Source organism: Macrobrachium rosenbergii, chromosome 25, assembly GCF_040412425.1.
Source record: "Macrobrachium rosenbergii isolate ZJJX-2024 chromosome 25, ASM4041242v1, whole genome shotgun sequence".
NCBI classification, from domain to species: Eukaryota; Metazoa; Arthropoda; class Malacostraca; order Decapoda; family Palaemonidae; genus Macrobrachium; species Macrobrachium rosenbergii.
The window spans coordinates 18,118,821-18,141,320 of NC_089765.1; the positions used below are offsets into that span (position 1 = coordinate 18,118,821).

General features: G+C 33.0%; 1 protein-coding gene across 1 annotated transcript in view; it reads left to right on the top strand.

The window, feature by feature from the left end:
• Positions 1–22,500, top strand: part of LOC136852186 (carbonic anhydrase-related protein 10-like) — a 163,490-nt gene that overhangs the window by 111,760 nt on the left and 29,230 nt on the right. Inside the window, exon 3 of the mRNA XM_067126631.1 lies at positions 11,884–12,020. Within this exon, the coding sequence (XP_066982732.1) occupies positions 11,884–12,020 (137 nt within the window). The remainder of the gene's footprint in view (positions 1–11,883; positions 12,021–22,500) is intronic.

Genomic DNA, 22,500 nt, shown 5'->3' on the forward strand with positions numbered 1-22,500 from the left:
TGTAAAGTTCCACATTCCAACAGCTTTGGCAGGAATACATTTTAATTATCAACCCGTCAAAAAACATTCCGGAATCAGACAAATCATCGGAACCTGTCAATCAAGTGACGTTGATTTGTGGTGTTTAGTGTCAGTTGGACCTCAGCCTTGCAATTTATGTATCGACGCAGAGTTACTGTTTTTCATCAGCAAAAATCTTTCTTGATGCTTTTGTAAATAAATCGAGATTGGAAGATGCTGGGTACGGGATTATCAGTTGAAAGAAAGATAACTCTTTTATGTGTGTGGGAGTTTTATTTTTATTTTTTTTGTATATTTATTTTATTATTATTTTTGTGTGTGAGGGGGCTGGTTTGGGGGGAAAGGGTGAATTTGTAAGATGTCTCATTTACGTCAAACTATCACGAGATGCTCTTAAAGGAAAAATTAGAATTTCATCTTCCAGACATCTTTGATTTCTGAGCAATTAATACTATACATATATTTACATACTTAAGTAAACATAATATTATTCCATTATGTACGGTATTTCATAACGCCTTATTATTGTCATGAATACTGAAATATTTAAAGCACTCTCAATATCATGGTTGTTCATTAAAAGGAAAGATAAAACCATGTTTAAATGATATTGTAAATTTTTGAAATACCTGCTTTTTATTTTTTTATATGATAGATAACCACTTTCAGTCCATCTCAAGGAGATGAAATCTCGGTAGAACGATATGTAAAATAAAAAGATTACATTCTGAAAAAAAGTAAAAAATGCGCCGAAGTTTCTTCGTTGCAGTCGAGTTTTCTGTACAGCTGCTACAGCGTATAATCAGGGCCACCCAAAATAGATCTAGCATTCGGTGGTCTCGGTATAATGCTGTATGAGCCGCGGCTCACGAAACTTTAACCACGGCCCGGTGGTGACCTTGCCTCTATCGTTCCCAGAAGTACGATTATGGCCAACTTTAACCTCAAATAAAATAAAAACTTCTGAGGCTAGAGTGCTGCAATTTGGTATGTTTGATGATTGGAGGGTGGATGATCAACATACCAATTTGCAGCCCTCTAGCCTCTGTAGTTTTTAAGGTATGAGGGTGGAGACAATGAAATGCGGACGGACAGACATAGCCGGCACAATAGTTTTCTTTTACAGAAAACTAAAAGCAGTTCACGAGCGACAGGCATTCCAAGAGTATAACCACTTTCAGTACAAGGTTGATAATAAATGTAGCTTAGCTATTGTCATAAGAAGATGAAATCTCAGTAGAACATTATTTAAAAAAGTACATTTCTAGTTCAGCTAATGTCACAAGGAGACGAAATCCCAGTAGAACAGTACACGAAAAATGCGTCCATTTCGAAAAGGCAATAGATGAACGACAGGTATTAAAACGAGCAGCACACCACTCGTCCTGGCTAAGTTAATCTTGTGAAAATAGCTGGGAGTGAATTATTTCAAACGGTCCAGCAAGCGCACAAAGTAAAACGGTCGTCAGGTTTATTCCAGTTCCGACTTTATTGGAAAGTGCGATCATGGCAAAGGAGCAAATGTTGACCGTGTAAAGCCTGCGAGAGAGAGAGAGAGAGAGAGAGAGAGAGAGAGAGAGAGAGAGAGAGAGAGTTAAGTGTCTTTGCTCCATGTGTTTTCTGCTGAAATGCGCTTGAGAGAGAGAGAGTGAGCGAGAGAGAGTGAGAGAATGGGGAGGGAGTTTGGTGTCTTTCTCTTTACCCCGTCTTTTCTGCAATGTGTTTGAGAGAGAGGGAGAGAAAGAGAGAGGGTGTGTGTGTGTGTGTGTGTGTGTGTGTGTGAGTGTTAGGTGTCTCTGCTCAGTGTGTTTTTTGAAATGCGTTTGAGAGAGAGAGAGAGAGAGATAGTTGATTAGTTTGGTCTTTCTCTTTTCATCGTCTTTTCTGAAATGTGTTTGGGAGAGAGAGAGAGAGAGAGAGAGAGAGAGAATTAGGTGTCTCTGCTCCATGTGTTTTCTGAAATGCACTTGAGAGAGAGAGAGAGAGAGAGAGAGAGAGAGAGAGTTAGGTGTCTTCCTCTCTTCCCCCGTCATATGTTTATTTGGAAGACCACACTAATGTAAAAAAAAGCGAACCTATTTTAAGTTTATCATTTAACAGTAAAATGACATTTTAATAATTTTATTCTTATTAGTGTAAAAAAAAAAACTTGTCTGCTTTTAAGTCCGTCACATAGGAAAAAAAGACATTTCATTCGTTTTATTTCTTAACAGTTATAATAAATATGATTTGTTAGTTCTTGTACTACAAAAAGAAGTATTATAAAAATTTCGTGATATGAAATAAATTGATATATAAATTCCCAAAGTCGCCAGCATTCCTAGAATTCTGTTACGCCTCAACACTACATGTCGCGGATTTGTCGCGTTAATAAAATGATTTGTTCCGAGTCCGATTGTAAAGAATATTTTGCACGTAAATAACTATAAGGAAAAAGATTATTTTGCACGAACAGAACTATAAGGGAAAAAGATATTTTGCACGGAAAGAACTATAAAAAAAAATATTTTACACGAGAAGAACTATAAGGAAAAAGAATATTTTGCACGAAAAGAACTATAAGGAAAAAGAATATTTTGAACGAGAAGAACTATAAGGAAAAAGATATTTTGCACGGAAAGAACTATAAGGAAAAAATATGTATTGCACGAGAAGAACTGCAAGGAAAAAGAATATTTTGCCCGTGGACTATAAGGAAAAAGAATATTTTGCACGTGGACTATAAGGAAAAAGGTATTTTGCAAGAGAAGAACTATAAAGAAAAATAATATTTTGCACGAGAAGAACTATAAAGTAAAAGTATATTTTGCACGAGAAGAACTGTAAAGAAAAAGTATATTTTGCACGATAATACCTATAAAGAAAAATAAAGAAAAAAATATTTCACACGACTATACAGAAAAAGAATATTTTGCACTATAAAGAAAAGAATTATTGCACATGAGAAGAACTAGAAAAAAGAATATTTTGCACGAAAAGAACTATAAAGAAAAAGAATATTTTGCACGAGAAGAACTATAGAGAAAAAGAATAATTTTCACGAAAAGAACTATAAAGAAAAAGAATAATCTGCACGAGAAGAACTATCAAGAAGCACACAACTTCCAGTCGAGGCCAGAGAGCAGGTGTGAGAAATTAATCGCCAGGTAATCTCCTCAAACTTGTCGCAGTTTTCTGTCAGGTCGAAATCGATTAAAACCTTTCGTCTGTCTCCTTTTGACGAGCCATTATCGCTATGACTTTTCGAAACGAGTTTCGGGGTTTGATTTGAGTTCGACTTTTCAAAGTTCTGAGCGAAAGCGTTTGTGGTTTTTGATTAGTTTTCTGTGAAAGAAAACTCCTGAGATGGCCACAAGTATTTGTCTGTCCGTCCGCACTTTTTCTGTCCGCCCTCAGATCTTAAAAACCACTGAGGCTAGAGGGCTGCAAATTGGTATGTTGCTCATCCATCTTCCAATCATCAAACGTACCAAATTGCAGCCCTCTAGCCTCCTCAATAGTTTTCATTTCATTTAAGGTTATAGTTAGCCATTATCGTGCGTCCGGCACCGCTGTAGGCGCCAACAACACAGACCACCACCGAGCCGCGGCTGAGAGTTTCATGGACCGTGGCTGAGAGTTTCATACAGCATTATACGCTGTACAGAAAACTCGATTGCGCCCAGGAAACTTTGGCGTATTTTTTACTTGTTTATCAGTTTTGTAAAATCTCCCAAAATTCGTTAGTTGGTCTTACGCTTCATTATAAAAACGAAGAATGAAAACTACTATTATGAATCTGATTTTAAAAGTAATAATGTTCATGAGGAAAATATAAAACTTATGATTATTCTCACGTTGATAAGAATGATTGGCAGTTTCATGTTTTCATTCGTCTTATCATTATAAAACCTATTAGGACATCGTAGCGTTGGGCGTTTTATTGACAGTTTTTAAACTGCAAAATGTTTGGTTTATGCAAATATATATATATATATATATATATATATATATATATATATATATATATATATATATATATATATATATATATATATATATGCATACATACACATATATATATATATATATATACATACACACATTTATATATATAAAAATGTGCACATACATACATATGTGTATATATGTATGTATGTATGTATATGTGTATGTGTATGTTTATATAAACACTCATGCATGTCCACGGAATTTATCTCGCAGATCTGTCGTTCCCATGACATTCTTTTGAAAAAAAGAAAGAGAATCCCAAGATTAAAAGGCGAAGTGATACGAAGAGAATTTTCCGATATTACCTTGGGGAATGTAATTTACGTCTGCTCTTCAAGCGAACTGGTAATTAGATCATCCTAAAACGATAAGTGTTGTGGATTTTTTTTCAGTTCTTCTTCCAACGTTTCACCAGATATTATCGCTTCCTTTGCTGTTTGGTAGTGAATCAATGGTAAACAATGATAAATGTTCTTAAATTTATTAACATGAACTTTACAACGGAAAATGAGATATTTTAGTGCAGATAATTCTTCTTCTTTGTGGTTCTTTACGAGCAAAATATTCTTTTTCTTTATAGTTCTTTTCGTGCAAAAATATTCTTTTTCTTTATAGTTATTTACGTGTAAAATATTCTTTTTCTTTATAGTTATTTACGTGCAAAAATATTTTTTCTCTTTATAGTTCTTTTCGTGCAAAATATTCTTTTTCTTTATAGTTATTTACGTGCAAAATATTTTTTTCTTTATAGTTCTTTTCGTGCAAAATATTCTTTTTCTGTATAGTTCATTTCATGCAAAATATTCTTTTCTTTTATAATTCTTTACGTGAAAAATATTCTTTTCCAATGAGTCCCTTATAGTTCATTTCATGGAAAGTATTCTCTTTCCTTAATATACAAATAACAGCAATGTCTTGTGACCAGATTTGTTCCCCCAAAGAGAATGAAAAATCATGTTAATGAGTTGTCATATGTAAAATATACATCAGTCGTACTCTATTCCCTATGCGTATGAATATACTTTTCACTATAAGTGCGACATTGATCGTTTGATCTTATCAGTTAAGTTAATGGTATTTGATCCCACCGACCATCTTTCCCCAGGGCATAGGCCTATTAACTTCATCAATATTTGCGATTTCTTAACCAACCGTAGAATAAGATCTTTAGCCGGGAATGTATCCATCAGTGCTGAAAAAAACTCTATAGTTAAATATATATATGTATATATATATATATATATATATATATATATATATATATATATATATATATATATATATATATATATATAGATATATATATATATATACAGATAGATAGATAGATAGATAGATAGATATTATAAATGTCTATAGATGTACTTGTGGGCCGAATATGCCTCTTTATATCCTTTATATTTTGAGATAGATCGTTGTATTTTTCCTCTGTTTACCAAACAGAGATTTCCTGTTCCCTGGCATTCCGTGAAAAGACAACAGAAAGACTGCTATTTCTTTCCATCGTGCCCCAGGTCTTTCTGTTGCCTGCACGCATTACCCGCATCTATAATGAGACCTCCCTCTAATTAGGACTCGTGCTCACTGACCCTCATTAACCTCCTTGGCGTCGCAATTTAGTGGGGAAGGACACGCGAGAATCAGACTTCCGAATAAGAGTCATTAGGCCCGTAATAACTTTCATTATTCGTAGTTACCTCAGAATGCGGTGGTTTAGGGTCGTTGCCGTTATAGGAGGGTACTTAGGCTACGTCATGCTAGTGGTAGTAGGTCAGTGGGACGCGTATAAATACATTGCGAGAATTTGTATTTTTTTTTTTTTTTTTTTTTTTTTTTTTTTTTTTTTTTTTTTTTTTTTTTTTTTTTTTGCTGGAGGTTCTTTTGGGGTGATTTTAGAATTCGCGTGTTCGTTCCGTTTGCTGGGTGAGGTGGAGTGCTGAAATTGTAAGATCTGTGTGATGAAATGGGTAAGATCTGTTTGCTGAGAATGTAAGATTTGCGTGTTTAAAAAGGTAAGATCTGTTTGCTAAACATGTATGATCTGTTTGCTACAAGTGTAAGATCTGTGTGCTAAAACGGTAAGATGTGTGTGCCAAAAATGTAAGATCTGTTTGCTAAAAATGTAAGATATGTGTTTAAAAAGGTAAGATCTGTGCTAAAAATGTAAGATCTGTTTGCTAAAAATGTAAGATTTTTGTTAAAAATGTAAGATCTGTTTGCTAAAAATGTAAGATCTGTTTGCTAAAAATGTAAGATCTGTTTGCTGAAAATGTAAGATGTCTGCAAAAAAGTGTAAGATCTGTTAGCTAAAGATATAAGATTTGAGTGCTTGAATAGGTAAGATCTGTGTATGATCACAAACGTGAAAATATTCATCTTTTAACATTTTACACGAGAGGTTTGGTTACAGTTTCCCACATTGTCATATTAATATCATTTTTATTTTTTGTGTGATTTTAGGAACTTATTTCCTTCTAACTCAACTAAATGGATCATGAAATTATATTAGTAGTTTTGTACATGTGTAGGAATATAAATTTAAAAAACTGAACCTCAGTAACAAGAAGTCTATGCTAATTACAACACGAATAGATAAATATATTCCTAAGAAGGTCAGAGACATTTAGACATGAAGTTAACGAATTTACAGAAAAGAAGAGGGCAAGAAACCTTGATGAGGAACGAGGAAAGATAACTAAAACAGATAGGAAAGAGAAACAACAAGGAAAAAGGAAGAGAATGTATAAAAACAGGTAAAAAAAAGGAACAGGCAAAGTAAGAAAATACAGATAAGAAAGGCAAACCACAAGGAAAAAGAGAGGAAAATCATAAAGATAACAGAATAAAAGGAACAGGCAAAGGTAGGAGAGAGAAACCACAAGGAAGAAGAGGAAAATATAAAAATAACAGAATAAAAGGAACAGGCAAAGATAGCGAAGATAGATAAAGACAAACCACAAGGAAAAAGAATGGAAAATATAAAAACAAGAGGATGAAAAAGGACTAAAGGGAATGAGAGAACACAATGAGAAGGGTGATGGGATACAGCGGGTAGCTGGTGGTTGGGTGGGTGGGTGGGTGGGTTAGGGTGTAGCTGGCAGGGGCGGGGGCGGGGTCGGTAATGCAGCCGTATATTGACATTCGCATGGAAATTGACGTATGAATGGATGTATATGTAAATAGACGAATGGACTTGAGGGGGTGACGTTTTGGAGAGGGGGAGGAGAGGGGCTAGTGACCAAAAGCACCAGAGAATTGGGGGGTGAATGGAGCAAGGAACTTTCGACGGGAAAGTTTAAAAAGTTTGATTTTGTAATGGAATTGAACGAAAGGATTGGTTTCTTTCGTTATTCGATTGTGAGTCTAAATGCTGCCTGGATTCTCGTGAAGGAATAATCAATTATTTGGTCAGTTTTCATAATTCGAATTATTCAAGTAATCGCTAATAATCATGAGCTAAGTATCCCCATATATATATATATATATATATATATATATATATATATATATATATATATATATATATATATATATATATACATTATATACACATATATACGTACATACATATATATAAATATACATACATACATACATAGGCACATATCCAAGCACCACGCCCCAGACCAAACTTATTCAAAACTAACAATCCCTGCAAAACAAAATGTATATATCAGTTTAGACCAACGTTTTACGGCCCAGGTAAGCCCAGATCAAAGGGAAGCCTTGATTATTACAAACCTTTTGCCGAGAGATATAGCAGGTAACTCGGACAGGGTCGGACGATATCACAAACACTCCAAATTAATTGTTTGCCCATTGTTAATGGGGAAGGGGGCGGGGGTTGGGGGTGTTTTGATCCTAAATTGAAAAGTGACTCAAAGTAACTCGCCGAGTGGATTTCGCTGGTCGCTGTCACTTCTTCCGGCGAGCGAGAGTAAAAGCCCTCAGCTAATGGAAACGGGAGAGATTATATATATATATATTTTTTTTTTTTTTTTTAATTATAATTTTGAATGAAAGGCAGTGTTGTAAATTGGGAGGATTACAGGGTGAATTAGGGTATAAAGGGAAGGAAATGATTCGTGTTGCATGTTTAATTAAACCTCAGTTGCAAGAATGGTCTCTCTCTCTCTCTCTCTCTCAAACTATTCAACTGAAATCACCAGACTGTCTTCTACCAGAATAATATTCTCTCTCTCTCTCTCTCTCTCTCTCTCTCTCTCTCTCTCTCTCTCTCTCTCAATGTGTATACTTACATGTACAGAGTAAATTACCATTAGTCAAACTCTTCGCATCTTTGTGCTTTGGTGAAACCATCATTATTTGAATAGAATTTAACAAGAGAATTAATTTTTTCAAGAGACGAAGTGAGCAATATACGTGAGAAATACTGTCCATTTTTTTATTGCAGTATGACCTGGGAAACAAAACTCAAATTGCAAAGAAAATTGTCGATTATCGCTGTATTTATTCTCTAATAACAAATTAATTTGATTAGTATTTGATAATGATACATTATTATTATTATTATTATTATTATTATTATTATTATTATTATTATTATTATTATTATTATTATTATTGGAGAAATAAATCTACAGTTATGTAATTGTACTGTTATTATTATTATTATTATTATTATTATTATTATTATTATTATTATTATTATTATTATTATTATTATTATTATTATTATTATTATTAATCCAATAATGGAACAAGCCAACAAAAGCCATTGACTTGAAATTCAAGCTTCCAAAGAACATGGTGTTCATTTGAAATACAGAAGCAAAAGATCAGTTATTATAAAAGTAAAAGTAAATTGAATTGATAAATACATAAAAACGTAAGTAAATTATTAAAAATAAAATGAGAATTTTTATTACATAACCAACATATTTTTGTAATTCTTACCAGAAAAGGCAGTCAGTTAAAGAAAATAACTTAACCCCGATATTTGCCAAATGTCATCTTCTAAACAGACATTATGAATTATCATAATATCACGTCAACGGAGTTTGTTGATTTAAAACAATATCGACTTGCATTCTCGTTATATCATTAATGGTTTGAATAGGTAGCTAGCTGTCCGTCAAAAGGACCGCGTGATAGCTTGCAAGAAACATACAATACTTTACTCTTTTCCTGTTGATAAATAATTGTCGTATCTTATTCTGGGAATTGTTTCATTTCTTCATTTTCTGATTATGTTTTTTTCTTTTCTTTTTTATTAAATAAAACTTTTATCAGCGACCGCGTTGAGAAAACTCTCTTAAACTTTATGAAGAGAATCAGTGAATTTGAAGTTTGATTCCTTATCATTTTAATATATCCACGTCCCAGATTTTATATTTTGTCAATTTTCAAATCTTTAAATTAACTCACTGCTGCTTCTCTGGCAAACCAGAATTAACATTTTTAATATACTTCGCGCTCCTGAACCGTTCAGACCAGTTTAACTTAAATTGATTATGGGGCAAGTGAATTATCTGATTATACTAGATTTCTGCTAGATTTTATATAATTTATATATATATATATATATATATATATATATATATATATATATATATATATATATATACGTATATATATATTGTATACATATATATATATGTATGTATGTATGTATGTTTGTGTGTATGTATGTATGTATGTATGTATATATATATATATATATATATATATATATATATATATATATATATATATATATATATATATATATATATATATCCGCTGGGTTGACCTCCAAAATAAGTATATTGCATCAACGTCAATGCTGAGTTAATACAACCACGCTCTGAATAACTTCTTGATACTTTGCAAACCAAATATCATCCTTACTTGTTTTTGACATGATTCTGCGTATCGTTTTTGACATGATTCTGCGCATCGTTTTTGACATGATTCTGCGCATCGTTTTTGACATGATTCTGCGTATCGTTTTTGACATGATTCTGCGCATCGTTTTTGACATGATTCTGCGTATCGTTTTTGACATGATTCTGCGTATCGTTTTTGACATGATTCTGCACATCGTTTTTGACATGTTTCTGCGCATCGCTTTTGACATGATTCTGCGCATCGCTTTTGACATGATTCTGCGCATCGCTTTTGACATGTTTCTGCGCATCGTTTTTGACATGATTCTGCGCATCGCTTTTGACATGATCCTGCGTATCGTTTTTGACATGATTCTGCGCATGGTTTTTGACATGTTTCTGCGTATCCTTCCCCAAATGGGAGTCAACCTCATGTCAGCTAAAGCCTGCTTTTACTCTCTCGCAAATTCCTGACAGCAGACGTCACTGGAATGTGACAGAAGAAATGTGATATTACTTATGTGAAATCTACATTCTGAAAAATCTTTGTGTCGTATGAAATGTCACATTTGTTGCTCAGTTGGTCACTTGTGGCTGTTTCGTTACAGCTGTCATTCATAATGACAGGTACGTGGATGGCAATGTGCTGTATTTTAAAAAAAGGATTAAACGCAGGATTATTATTATTATTATTATTATTATTATTATTATTATTATTATCAATGATGATGTATTATTATTATTGTTATTATTATTAATGATAACATTATTATCATTATTATTAGTAATGATTCTGTACTGTCATTATTATTATTATTATTATTATTATTATTATTATTATTATTATCATTATCATTATTATTAGTAATGATTCCGTACTATTTTGTTATTATTATTATTATTATTATTATTATTATTGTTATTATTTTCGTTTTAGCTGTTAATAAAGTGCTAATTGCTTCATTGTCTTGTTTTTCATTCGGTCGAGTTTATTTACCAGATTCACAAAATCAGTCACGCATTGTATCTCAAAATATAACAATAGTAATAATAATAATGATAATAATAATAACAGTATTCTTTGAAAGCTTGAATTTGAAGTCAGTGGCCCCTTTGGTGGGCTTGTTCCATATGAGTATGTTTCATCCTCTGAATAATAATAATAATAATATTAATAATAAAATTTTTATATACTGTATATTCCAGATTCTCGGATATATTTTATTGTATATATTTAACTTAGAATTATATTTTATGTAGACAATAAGAAGAGCAATGGTCGTTTAAGACTATAATTGGAGTTGCCATGTGTATAAATGATCTTATAGTGTTTGTAGAATGGTTATACTCAAATCCCACATGTTCTTTAGTAATTCTCAGTTATTATGATTTGTACAGATAAATTATGAATGTGCCAGTGACTGTTGAATAGTGTTTTTACTGAAGCCACACCTTGTTAGGTGAAACGACTTAACATCGAGTAAATATATATATATATATATATATATATATATATATATATATATATACATACATATACATACTGTAGAAATAATCAACACACAATCACGTGTGGAACAGAAATAAATATCTGACTCACATGGGGATCGAACCCTGGTCTTTCAATTGAAAGGCAAGGGCGCTGCCCACTAGGCCATACAAATCATTGATTAAAATGACTTGTATGGCCTAGTGGGCAGCGCCCTTGCCTTTCAGTTGAAAGACCTGGGTTCGACCCTGATGTGGGTCAGAAATTTATATATATATATATGTGTGTGTGTGTGTAATATATATATATATATATATATATATATATATATATATATATATATATATATATATATATATATATATATATATATATATTTATATATATATATCAAATTACTTGCATGCACAATTCTTGAAAGAAAGAGAAAAAATCTCGCATGCATGCACGCGCACACACACACGCCCACGACCGTAAGATTTAAAACTAAACCGGTTCCATATGTCACCTGCTGCATATTATATTTTTTTCTCCGTCTCCCCTCGTCCGTTGCAGGTCCGGATTTCTGGGGTATAATCAACCCTGACTGGAGCCTGTGCAGCAAAGGGCGCCGACAGTCGCCAATTGACATAGACCCCGCTCGCCTCCTCTACGATCCCAATTTGCGATTGCTGCATGTCGATAAACACAGGGTAAGGAGAATTTGGTTGCTGGGATTTATATTCGACTTTTTTTCATTATTATTATTATTATTGGCGTGGTGTTGCGCCTGCCTTGTTTTGGGCGTAGTTTAATTTTTTTTATTGTTGTTATTATTATTATTATTATTCTTTTGTTAGTCAGATATCGTAGTTGTATTTTTTTTTTTTTTTGCTTATTTTTTTCTTATGTGCCGGTGTACCTACCTCGTTTTGCAGGTAGTTTAATTTATTATTATTATTATTATTATTATTATTATTATTATTATTATTATTATTATTATTATTATTATTATTATTTCGACGGTTAGATATTTGTAGTTTTATTTTTATTTTATTTTATTTTATTTTTTTTTTTTTTTTTTTGCTTATGTGACACTGTACCTGCCTTGTTCTTGCCGTAGTTTAATTTTGTTTCTTATTCTTTCATTAGCAGGATATTGTAGTCGTTTTTTTTCTGCATATTTTTTGCTTATGTGGCATTCCACCTCGTTTTGCACGTAGTTTAATTTTTTTTTTATACTTCCGTTAGCTGGATATCACAGTTGCGTTTTTGCATGTGATAAATATCATCATTGCATTATTTGTGGCTTAGCACCTATTTCATTTTAGCCGTAGTTTAATTTATTATTATTATTATTATTATTATTATTATTATTATTATTATTATTATTATTATGTTAGCTGGATATTGCAGTTGTGATCTGCATATGATGAATATCGTTGTTGTATTATTCGTGACAATACACCTACCTGGTTTTGCCCGTAGTTAAGTCTTTTTTAATTTATTTTTTCTGTAGTGAGGAATGTTGTAGTTGTAATTTGCTTGTGGCGTGGTTGTAATTTGATTGTTGTTAACGTTGTTGGATTGATTGTCTCGATATATGGACAATGTACTTGTTTTGTTTCGTCTTAATGAAAATGTTGTGTGCAAGAATAACCCATCTGAGAAGTTGTGACTTACAACCAAAATATTGTGTGCAAGAATAACCCATCTGAGAAGTTGTGATTCACAACCAAGTGAATCAACAACACATTTTGTATTGTAGCTTATTTATTGTGATATTTGTTTCATAACGAATATCCCTGGCTTTAAAGAACGATTTAAGAGATTGAATTATTCTTCTTTTAACTCACATAACCAATTTTAATATTTTCGAAATTATTACAATTTAAATTTCCCGAACAGGATTTTTCCTTACCACTTATAAATATTTTTCAACATACATAGACTTCATATTCAGGTATAAACATTTAATGAGTTAATGAATAAAGAAAAATATGTAATATAAAGTAAGAGACTAATATAACCAATTAATATATTAATGAATAAAGAAAATTATACAGTACAACGCAAGAGACACAGAAAATAAATCTTTCCAGCTGGTTCCGTGCATTTCTGCCATACCCATCCGCATGTGATGACGTTCACTGCTTGAATGCACGAAAGCACTTGTGGAGATTTTCTTCCACCTGTTATTTATATTTTACTGTTAATTTTTCCTTTATTATTCTGTACATATGTATATGTATGTATGTATGTGTATAGATATATATATATGAAATTTTTATCACACCGTGATTTATATACTATCATAAAGCTACAAATGTTGTTTAATATCAAATTCACGCTACTTCTGGAATATCGCCGATGGGGAATTATCACCGAAGGAATTTATAAGTGATTCCCCTTCGGTGATAATTCCCCATCGGGGATATTCCTGAAGTAACGTGAATTTGGTATTAAACAACATTTGTAGCTTCATGATTATATATATATATATATATATATATATATATATATATATATATATATATATATATATATATATATATATATATATATATATATGCATGCATATATATATATGTGTGTGTGTGTGTACATATATGTATGTATATATCTGAGTAAATATATATATATATATATATATATATATATATATATATATATATATATATATATATATACACACATACACACACAAATATCCCATTATTATCAAAGTCACTTTCCCTCGGGAGTAATTCGCAACCGAAGGGAAGTTATATAGGATAAGTGCACCTACCCTGAACAGGATTCGAACCCATACCTTTGAAAGGTTAGTGCACCGGAAACAGCGTGTGAAGTGTACCGCTGACCATACACCGACCTAAAAGACGGGTCACGTTAAATTGTACTTATTGGAACGACTTACGAATTGTTAGCCCAAAGGATGAGAAAATGACAGAAATAAATTACTGTTCCATTTGCCGTTCAGAAAAGAAGTATTTAATTTATTGGAGTTAATAAACAAGGGAATTTCTCTCAGGTGATATTGCAATCCAGAGAAGAAAAGTAAGTATAGCTTAGTTTTACCAGACCACTGAGCTGATTAACAGCTCTCCTAGGGCTGGCCCGAAGGATTACACTTATTTTACGTGGCTAAGAACCAATTGGTTACTTAGCAACGGGACCTACAGCTTATTGTGGAATCCGAACCACATTATAGCGAGAAATGAATTTCTATCACCAGAAATAAATTCCTCTAACTCTTCATCAGCCGGCGGCGGGATCGAACTCCGGCCCATCGAATGACGTTCAAGCTCAACCAACTCGGCCAACAAAGGGCTGCAATCCAGAGAAACTTATGCAAATACTTAAAGACAAGTAATTTATGCATACATTACTGCAGCAACTCCAGTCATTGCTACTACACTCACTGAAATCACAAGCAATCATTACAATCAAATAAGAAATTAAAGTGTCATTTGGTAATCAAATTTTTCGGGAGGTATAGGCAGAGTACAAAAGACTGGTGGGCCTCATAGACGGTGGAATTGGAGAGGAGGAAATTGCAAAATTGTCAAAATTGTTCTCTAATGATCATTTTGCATGTCTTGTTAGCTCGTATGGAAGCAAATTGTTTATTATTTGTTTTTCGTTGAGAAATTATAGAGGAGTGAAATGGCAGAATATCTACTATTTTTGGAGAGACATTTAAGATTTGTGATTTTCAAAAATTGCATGTAAAAGGAATTTTATTTCAAGGATAGATTTTTATTGATTTTTTTAAACTTAAGGACAGATTTTTTTTAGTTGACTGGATCTGTCCTTACAGTAGTAACTGCTACTGTATCACGCTACAGTAGTGATGAATTTAATTAAAACTATATTTTGCATTCTTATTAAATCTTATGATATCATTCCTTTCAAAAATTGAAGTTGTGATTGACTCTATAAAAACACTTTGTTGCCATTTCCATATAAAACAATATTATTTCGGTGCTGAATATACCTTGAGATCCCACAAAGACATATGACTGTACCAGAGGACTGTTCCAATCACACAGTTATAGTAATCACTGACAGTTTCCTTTCCCGTTGTCAGAATTACAGTTCAGAGCAGTTCTTATAATGAAGGATGCGAAGAATGAACCTCGGCAAGTCTCAAAAACGCAGTATAAAAAATAGATGAAAATTGATGCAGAATTAGTAGGTTAGGAAAAGAAAGATAAAATCTTTGTTCGAATTGAGATATATAATGAAAAGATGGTAAGGAAAAGATGTGATGAGAAGATATAATCTTCTAAAAGTATTGATGTAGAACGAGATGGATGAATTCTGGAAAATCCATAGAACAGCATTATAAAAAATGGATGAAAATTGATGCAGAATCAGTAGGTTCGGAAGAGAAAGATAAATTCGTTGTTCGAACCTGTTTGTCCGTCCCGGATGGGGACGGGGTAGGTAGGGGATCGGGAGGGTAGGGAAGACATGACACATCCACCCTCCTCTTGCAAACCTGTGTGTCCGCCCCGGGAGGGTCGGAGAGACATGACGGGCAGCGTAGCGAAGCGCCATCAAGCTCGTAGGTAATAACTCGTAAAAGAATATAGCATAATTTGAATCTGTGATCCAATAACAGAACTGGCGGCGCTGATATGTATGCAGACTGATTCTAAAAACATAGTATGACCAGTGTACGTACAGTAAAACAATACTGCATGTAAATAAGTAGTAATATTCGCGGTATTGTTTTCCAAATAGAAATAACTGGAACTTACTGTATTTTTTAAACTGGAGCCTGGAAAATTCTATGTCAGTATAATGACATCAAAGACTAAATTGTAACTCGTTGCTTATTGTCATAAAACGCAAATTAAATACTAGATTTAAAACTGAATCCATTCGTAATATAGCAGGGCGGAGAGTTAACAAATAAATTCATTAGATAACCTAACAACGGTTACTAATGTTATAACTTATAATTAACATTACTATAAAGAAATAGATATAATGTGTTGTTCATTTATGCTTGACCCTGTTCAAAATTTTTTTCAGGTTGCCCTTAGTAGACAAGGCTCATAAAAACCTCTTATACAGCTATTGCACCCTTTAAAAAACTAAACTAAATTTAGAAAAAAAAACGAAAAAATGAGCCTAAGTTTCTTCGGCGCAATCGAGTTTTCTGTATAGCCGCTACAGCGTATAATCAATGCCACCGAAAATAGATCTATCTTTCGGTGGTCTCGGTATAATGCTGTATGAGCCGCCGCACGTGAAACTTTCAACTACAACTCGGTGGTGGCCTGTCCTATATCGTTGCCAGACGCACCATTATGGTTAAATTTAACCTTAAATAAAATAAAAACTACTGAGGCTAGAGGGCTGCAATGTGGTATGTTTGATGATAGGAAGGTGGATGATCAACATACCAATTTGCAGCCCTCTAGCCTCAGTAGTTTTCAAGATATGAGGGCGGACAGACAACGCCGGCACAATACTTTTCTTTTACAGAAAACTAAAAATGAATCTGTCTTATACAGATCATGCACCCAAGAAAAATTAAATTAAAAAATATGAATATTGGAGCAGAAAATAAACCCTATGTATATGTCTGAACTGTGTTTCATATTTACGATCTTACTATTCAGAGCATTGGAAAAAAAGACAGGTAAAGGGATAATTGGCCTCTAGAGAGAGAGAGAGAGAGAGAGAGAATACAGTTTAATCAATTTGTCTCTAGAATCGCCAGCTATTTGTGATGCATTTCACAGGGAGAGAGAGAGAGAGAGAATACAGTTTAAGGAATTTGTCTCTAGATTCGCCAGGTGTTTATGGTGCATTCCACACATACACACACACACACACACACACACACAGATTCGAGGCTCGCGGGAAAGGTAAATATTCAACCCATACATTTCCCGTAATGTTTGGGACCCTGTACATTAGTAGACAGAAGTAAACATAAAAGGAAACAGGAAGTCATGAAAATCCTTTAGTGGTGCAATATATAGACAGTATATATGTACATACACACACAAACACACACACACATATATATATGTATATGTGTGTGTATATACACTGTATATACTCGTATATTGTACTACCACTAAAGGAACCATGACTTCCTGCTTTTTTGTTTTATGTTTACACCTGCTTACTAACGTACAGGTTCTCATACATTACGGGAAATGTATGGGTCGAATATTTACCTTTCCCACGACCCTCAAATCTCTCTCTCTCTCTCTCTCTCTCTCTCTCTCTCTCTCTCTCTCTCTCTCTCTCTCTCTCTCTGTGTGTGTGTGTGTGTGTGTGAAATGCACCATAAACACCTGGCGAGTCTAAAAACAAATTCCTTAAAATGTATTTCTCTCTCTCTCTCTCTCTCTCTCTCTCTCTCTCTCTCTCTCTCTCTCTCTCTCTCTCTGTGTGTGTGTGTGTGAGTGATGAGTGTGTGTGTGAGTGAGTGAAATGCAGTGAGTGAGGACATATGTGAGTAGTGAGTGAGTGAGTGATATGCACCATAAACACCTATATATCTAGAGACATATGTCTATATATATATATATACATACATACATACATACATACATACATACATACATACATACATACATACATACATACATACAGTATATTTATATTTACATTTGATCGAATCACTCTTGGTGTCGATCCTATCCCGGCCGCCATCATTTTCATACATAGTTTATTCATCCCCGCGTCGAAAACATACCGATTTATTTGCCACACATAATTTTCGAAACAAGACTTCGGATTATTCTATGAATATCAACGCGAGCCGTTAATTTTTGAGCGAAGCGGGACACAGTGATTTACTATTGTATTAAAGTTAAATATTCTAGAGTGTATTTCCTGCATAGGATGAATTTCAAGTTATTAAGAAAATAGGACGGTATGAAGTGAAATATACGAATTCATATTATCTGTTTTATTTTTTATTTTATTATTTTTTTTATTTTTTTCCTGGCATCATAAATGACGAATTAAACTGGAATGTATTTCCTGAATCAAAATAAAATGCATTTCCTGTCCGGGATAAATTTAAAGTTATTAAGAAAATACCAAAACGCGAACTGAAATATCCAAATTCATGCAGTCCTCGTAAATGAAGAATTAAATTAAAATGGGATAAATTTAAAATTAACTAAGAATGGGAGAGTATGAACTAAAACATAGAGATTCGTGTTTTCTTTTTTTGTATTTCCATTTTATTTCCAGGCATCATAAATGATGAAATAAATTAAAGTGACTGGATTTTCATGTCACGTGACAGCTGATGAAAGAGAACGGGTAGTCCCCCTGTCATAAAAATATTGCGAATTTACTTCTTTTTTTTTCATTCGAATAATATCACCCAAAGCTGTATTGAATTCGGCAAAATTAAACTTAAAATTAAAAGCTGAATATAATATATATATATATATATATATATATATATATATATATATATATATATATATATATATATACAGTGTGTGTGTATGTACCTCATTCAAACTGGATAGTATCTAGTGGAGATATTTATTCAGAAAAAGTTACAAGCTTTTCTGAATAAATATCTCCATTAGAGATCCATCCAGTTTGAATGAGGTCCTATTAGTAATTCTACTAATAAACAGAACAATTGTATGTGATAAAGTTAATATATATATATATATATATATATATATATATATATATATATATATATATATATATATATATATATATATATACACATACATAATTAATATTTTATGAGTTCTCATAAACATCCTAAAAATATTTTAGCAGAAACTTTTTTCAAGCAGCTAGAGAAAAACCTTGCCAACCAGTCTACAAAAACATTGGAGGAAAACTAATAAAAAATATGAAATTGTAAAAGACACAGGACGTAAATAAACAGATTTAGGCTAATTGTGATTACGACCTCACGATTCGGAACTGTATAAAAAAATACAGTTTCAGGAATCTGTTTCTGTACTTACTAGTATGTTTGTTGCTTGTTTAGAGAGAGAGAGAGAGAGAGAGAGAGAGAGAGAGAGAGAGAGAGAGGGAATGTCTCAAACATTAAATTGAAGGTGATGTTTACCACTATGGGAGGGATGTTTACATAAGAAGAGAGAGAGAGAGAGAATGTGATATGACAAAACAAGATACTTTATTTCTGCCTGCATATGACTGTCATGTGTCAGAATTCTGTCTAACTGACGCGAAGCTTTTAACTCAGGTGATGTGTGCTGGACTTCTTTCTGAAGTGTGGCTATTCCAGACAGCTGGTCCTTGATATTTATCGAAGAAGAAGAAGCGTGGAATGCGACTGACTAATGAATAATGCTTACTAGCATTCATGAGAACGTCAAACGTTTTCTTAATTGCGCATCGGATGTGTCTTTTGCAGAATTATATCAGAGTGGATAGATATCAAGTTAACTGACAGTTGCGTATTTTTCTTACAGAGTTTCTATTCAAAGTAAAACAGTTGATTTGAAAGTGATAACTTGCTACTGATGTTTGTTTTTCTGTGTTATTGATGTACATTTGTAAAATATTATGTCGATATTAACGTATATATAGTTAATTTTTTTTTATCTTCAGTAGCTGTTAATAATATATATGTTTGATAGATTGGAACAGTTACAACATCGTATTTAAACAATTCGTTACAATTGTTCAATATTTTTTTATTATTTATCAGCATTGTCTAAGGTACTGCCTGAAAGTTTTTTTTATGTACAATACTGATGCAAAAATTTATTAACTTGGCAAAAGAGTTGTTTCCAGGAATCTGACGGTATAAGGCCACCTGTAGCCTTGTACATATTCATAACACTTGTTCTAATATTTAACTCAAATTTGTTTTAAATTTGCAGAGGATAATGAAAAATTAGTTTAAAACACACATATATATGTAATTTAGATATTTTATGTATAGCGAAAGATGAAAAAAAATTATTACTTAATTTTTTTTAATACTTATTTCTCTAAGGTAAAGAACTTGTCGCTTTTGATTAAGCTGGCCTTATGCCAGCACGGGCTCTTGCTCATAGAGCAGCCCGCAAAATAAAGAAGAGTGTACGGCAAAAAGAAAAAAAAATCTTATAGTTCCCATATTTCTTCTTTCCGTCCGTCAAAGAGAAAAAATAAAATCATAAAAAAAAAAAATCTTTCGTGTATTATGCATATTCCTCCTTTCCATCCGCGGAGTCTGGGACGCGTATTCCTGAGTGTATATTTGCGTGCGTATTCCTGAGTGTGTATTTGCGTGCGTATTCCTGACTGTATATTTGCATGCGTATTCCTGATTGCATTATTTGCTTGCGTATTCCTGAGTGTGTATATGCGTGCGTATTCCTGAATGTATGTATGCGTGCGTATTCCTGAGTGGATATTTGTGTGCGTATTCCTGAGTGTATATAAGCGTGCGTATCCCTGAGTGTATATAAGCGTGCGTATTCCTGAGTGGATATTTGCGTGCGTATTCCTGAGTGGATATTTGCGTGCGTATTCCTGAGTGGATATTTGCGTGCGCATTCCTGAGTGTATATTTGCGTACGTATTCCTGAGTGGATATTTGCGTGCGTATTCCTGAGTGGATATTTGCGTGCGTATTCCTGAGTGGATATTTGCGTGCGTATTCCTGATTGCATATTTGCGTGCGTATTCCTGAGTGGATATTTGCGTGCGTATTCCTGAGTGGATATTTGCGTGCGTATTCCTGATTGCATATTTGCGTGCGTATTCCTGAGTGTACGTTCGTGCATATATTCGTTAATGAGGGCAAATGAAACTCCAGCCCTTGCGTGACGCCCCCCCCCCTCGTCGTGGGAGGGGGTCGAGGGAAAGGAATAAATACGACCGACGGAAGCCCTAATGACCCGGTAATGACCGCCGAGAGGAGGCTAATTGCATATTAACTTACACACTAAGCGGAAAAAATCTAAATGACAAAGAAATTCTGGTGACCGATCAATTCGCCATTGAGTAAGGAGAGTTTTGCATACATACATACATGTATGTTTACATACATACATTCATGTATGTTTTCACATTCGTGTATCTTTACATACATGCATACATTCATGTTTACATACACACGTAATAGAATCTATTGGTCACTTTTAAGAAAAAGGGGAAAATAATTTTTTTTTTGTCATAAAACTCGCGAAAAAAAAAATTGAAGGGTTAAGAAAAAGAAGAAAATTATTCTTTGTTTTGTCGTAGAGCTCACGAAAAAAAAATTAAAGGATTATCTAAGAAAAGAGGAAAATGCAACCATTTTTGTTTTATCATCCAACCCATAAAAAAATTGAAGGAGTTTTTAAGAAAAAGAGGAAAATAATTTTTTTGTCATAAAACTCACGAAAAAAAATTGAAGTATCTAAGAAATTTTTTTTTTTTTTTTTTTTTCATAAAACTCACTAAGAACAATTGAAAGAGTATTTAAGAAAAAGAGGAAAATAAAAGCTTTTTTGTTTTGTCACCCAACTCACGAAAAAAATTGTAGGAGTATTTAAGAAAAAAGAAAATAATATATTTTTTTTTTTGTCGTACAAATCACGAAAAAAAAAATTGAATGATTATTTAAGAAAAAGAGGAAAATAAACTATTCTTTTTTCATCCAGCTCACCGAAAAATAAATTGAAGGATTATTTAAGAAAAATAGGAAAATAAAAGTTTTTAATTTTATTTGGCCATCCAACTCACGATCAAGTTAGCGGCGGACCTGATACGGGAGGCCCGTTTCCAAACCGACACTATTGCTTTATGATAAATCCATTACTAACTGTCAGTTCGGAAATTTGTGTGCTAATTGATTTTCGGCAATTTCGGAAAAATTTTTCGGCGTGGATCGAAAAGCCGCAGGATTTTTGAGGGACCGGTTCCGGAATTTCGGAATATGTATGAATGTATGTATGTATGAGAGACAGACAGACAAGCGATGCATATTTCAGAGGAATTTATCCTGTATTTTATTTCTGTTTATTCATTAATTTATCAATTTACTTTTTTCTTTTTTAATAAGATTTTTTTTCCCGTATTTCACATTATCGTCTGTTACTTCTTTCTAATGAACACCATATCCTTTGGAAGGTTGAATTTCAATTCAGTGGCCCCTATGGTGGGCTTGTTCCGTATGAATAGAGTCTTCTGCATAATGATCACTAATACTATTTACAAGGACGTATTGCAATGTGT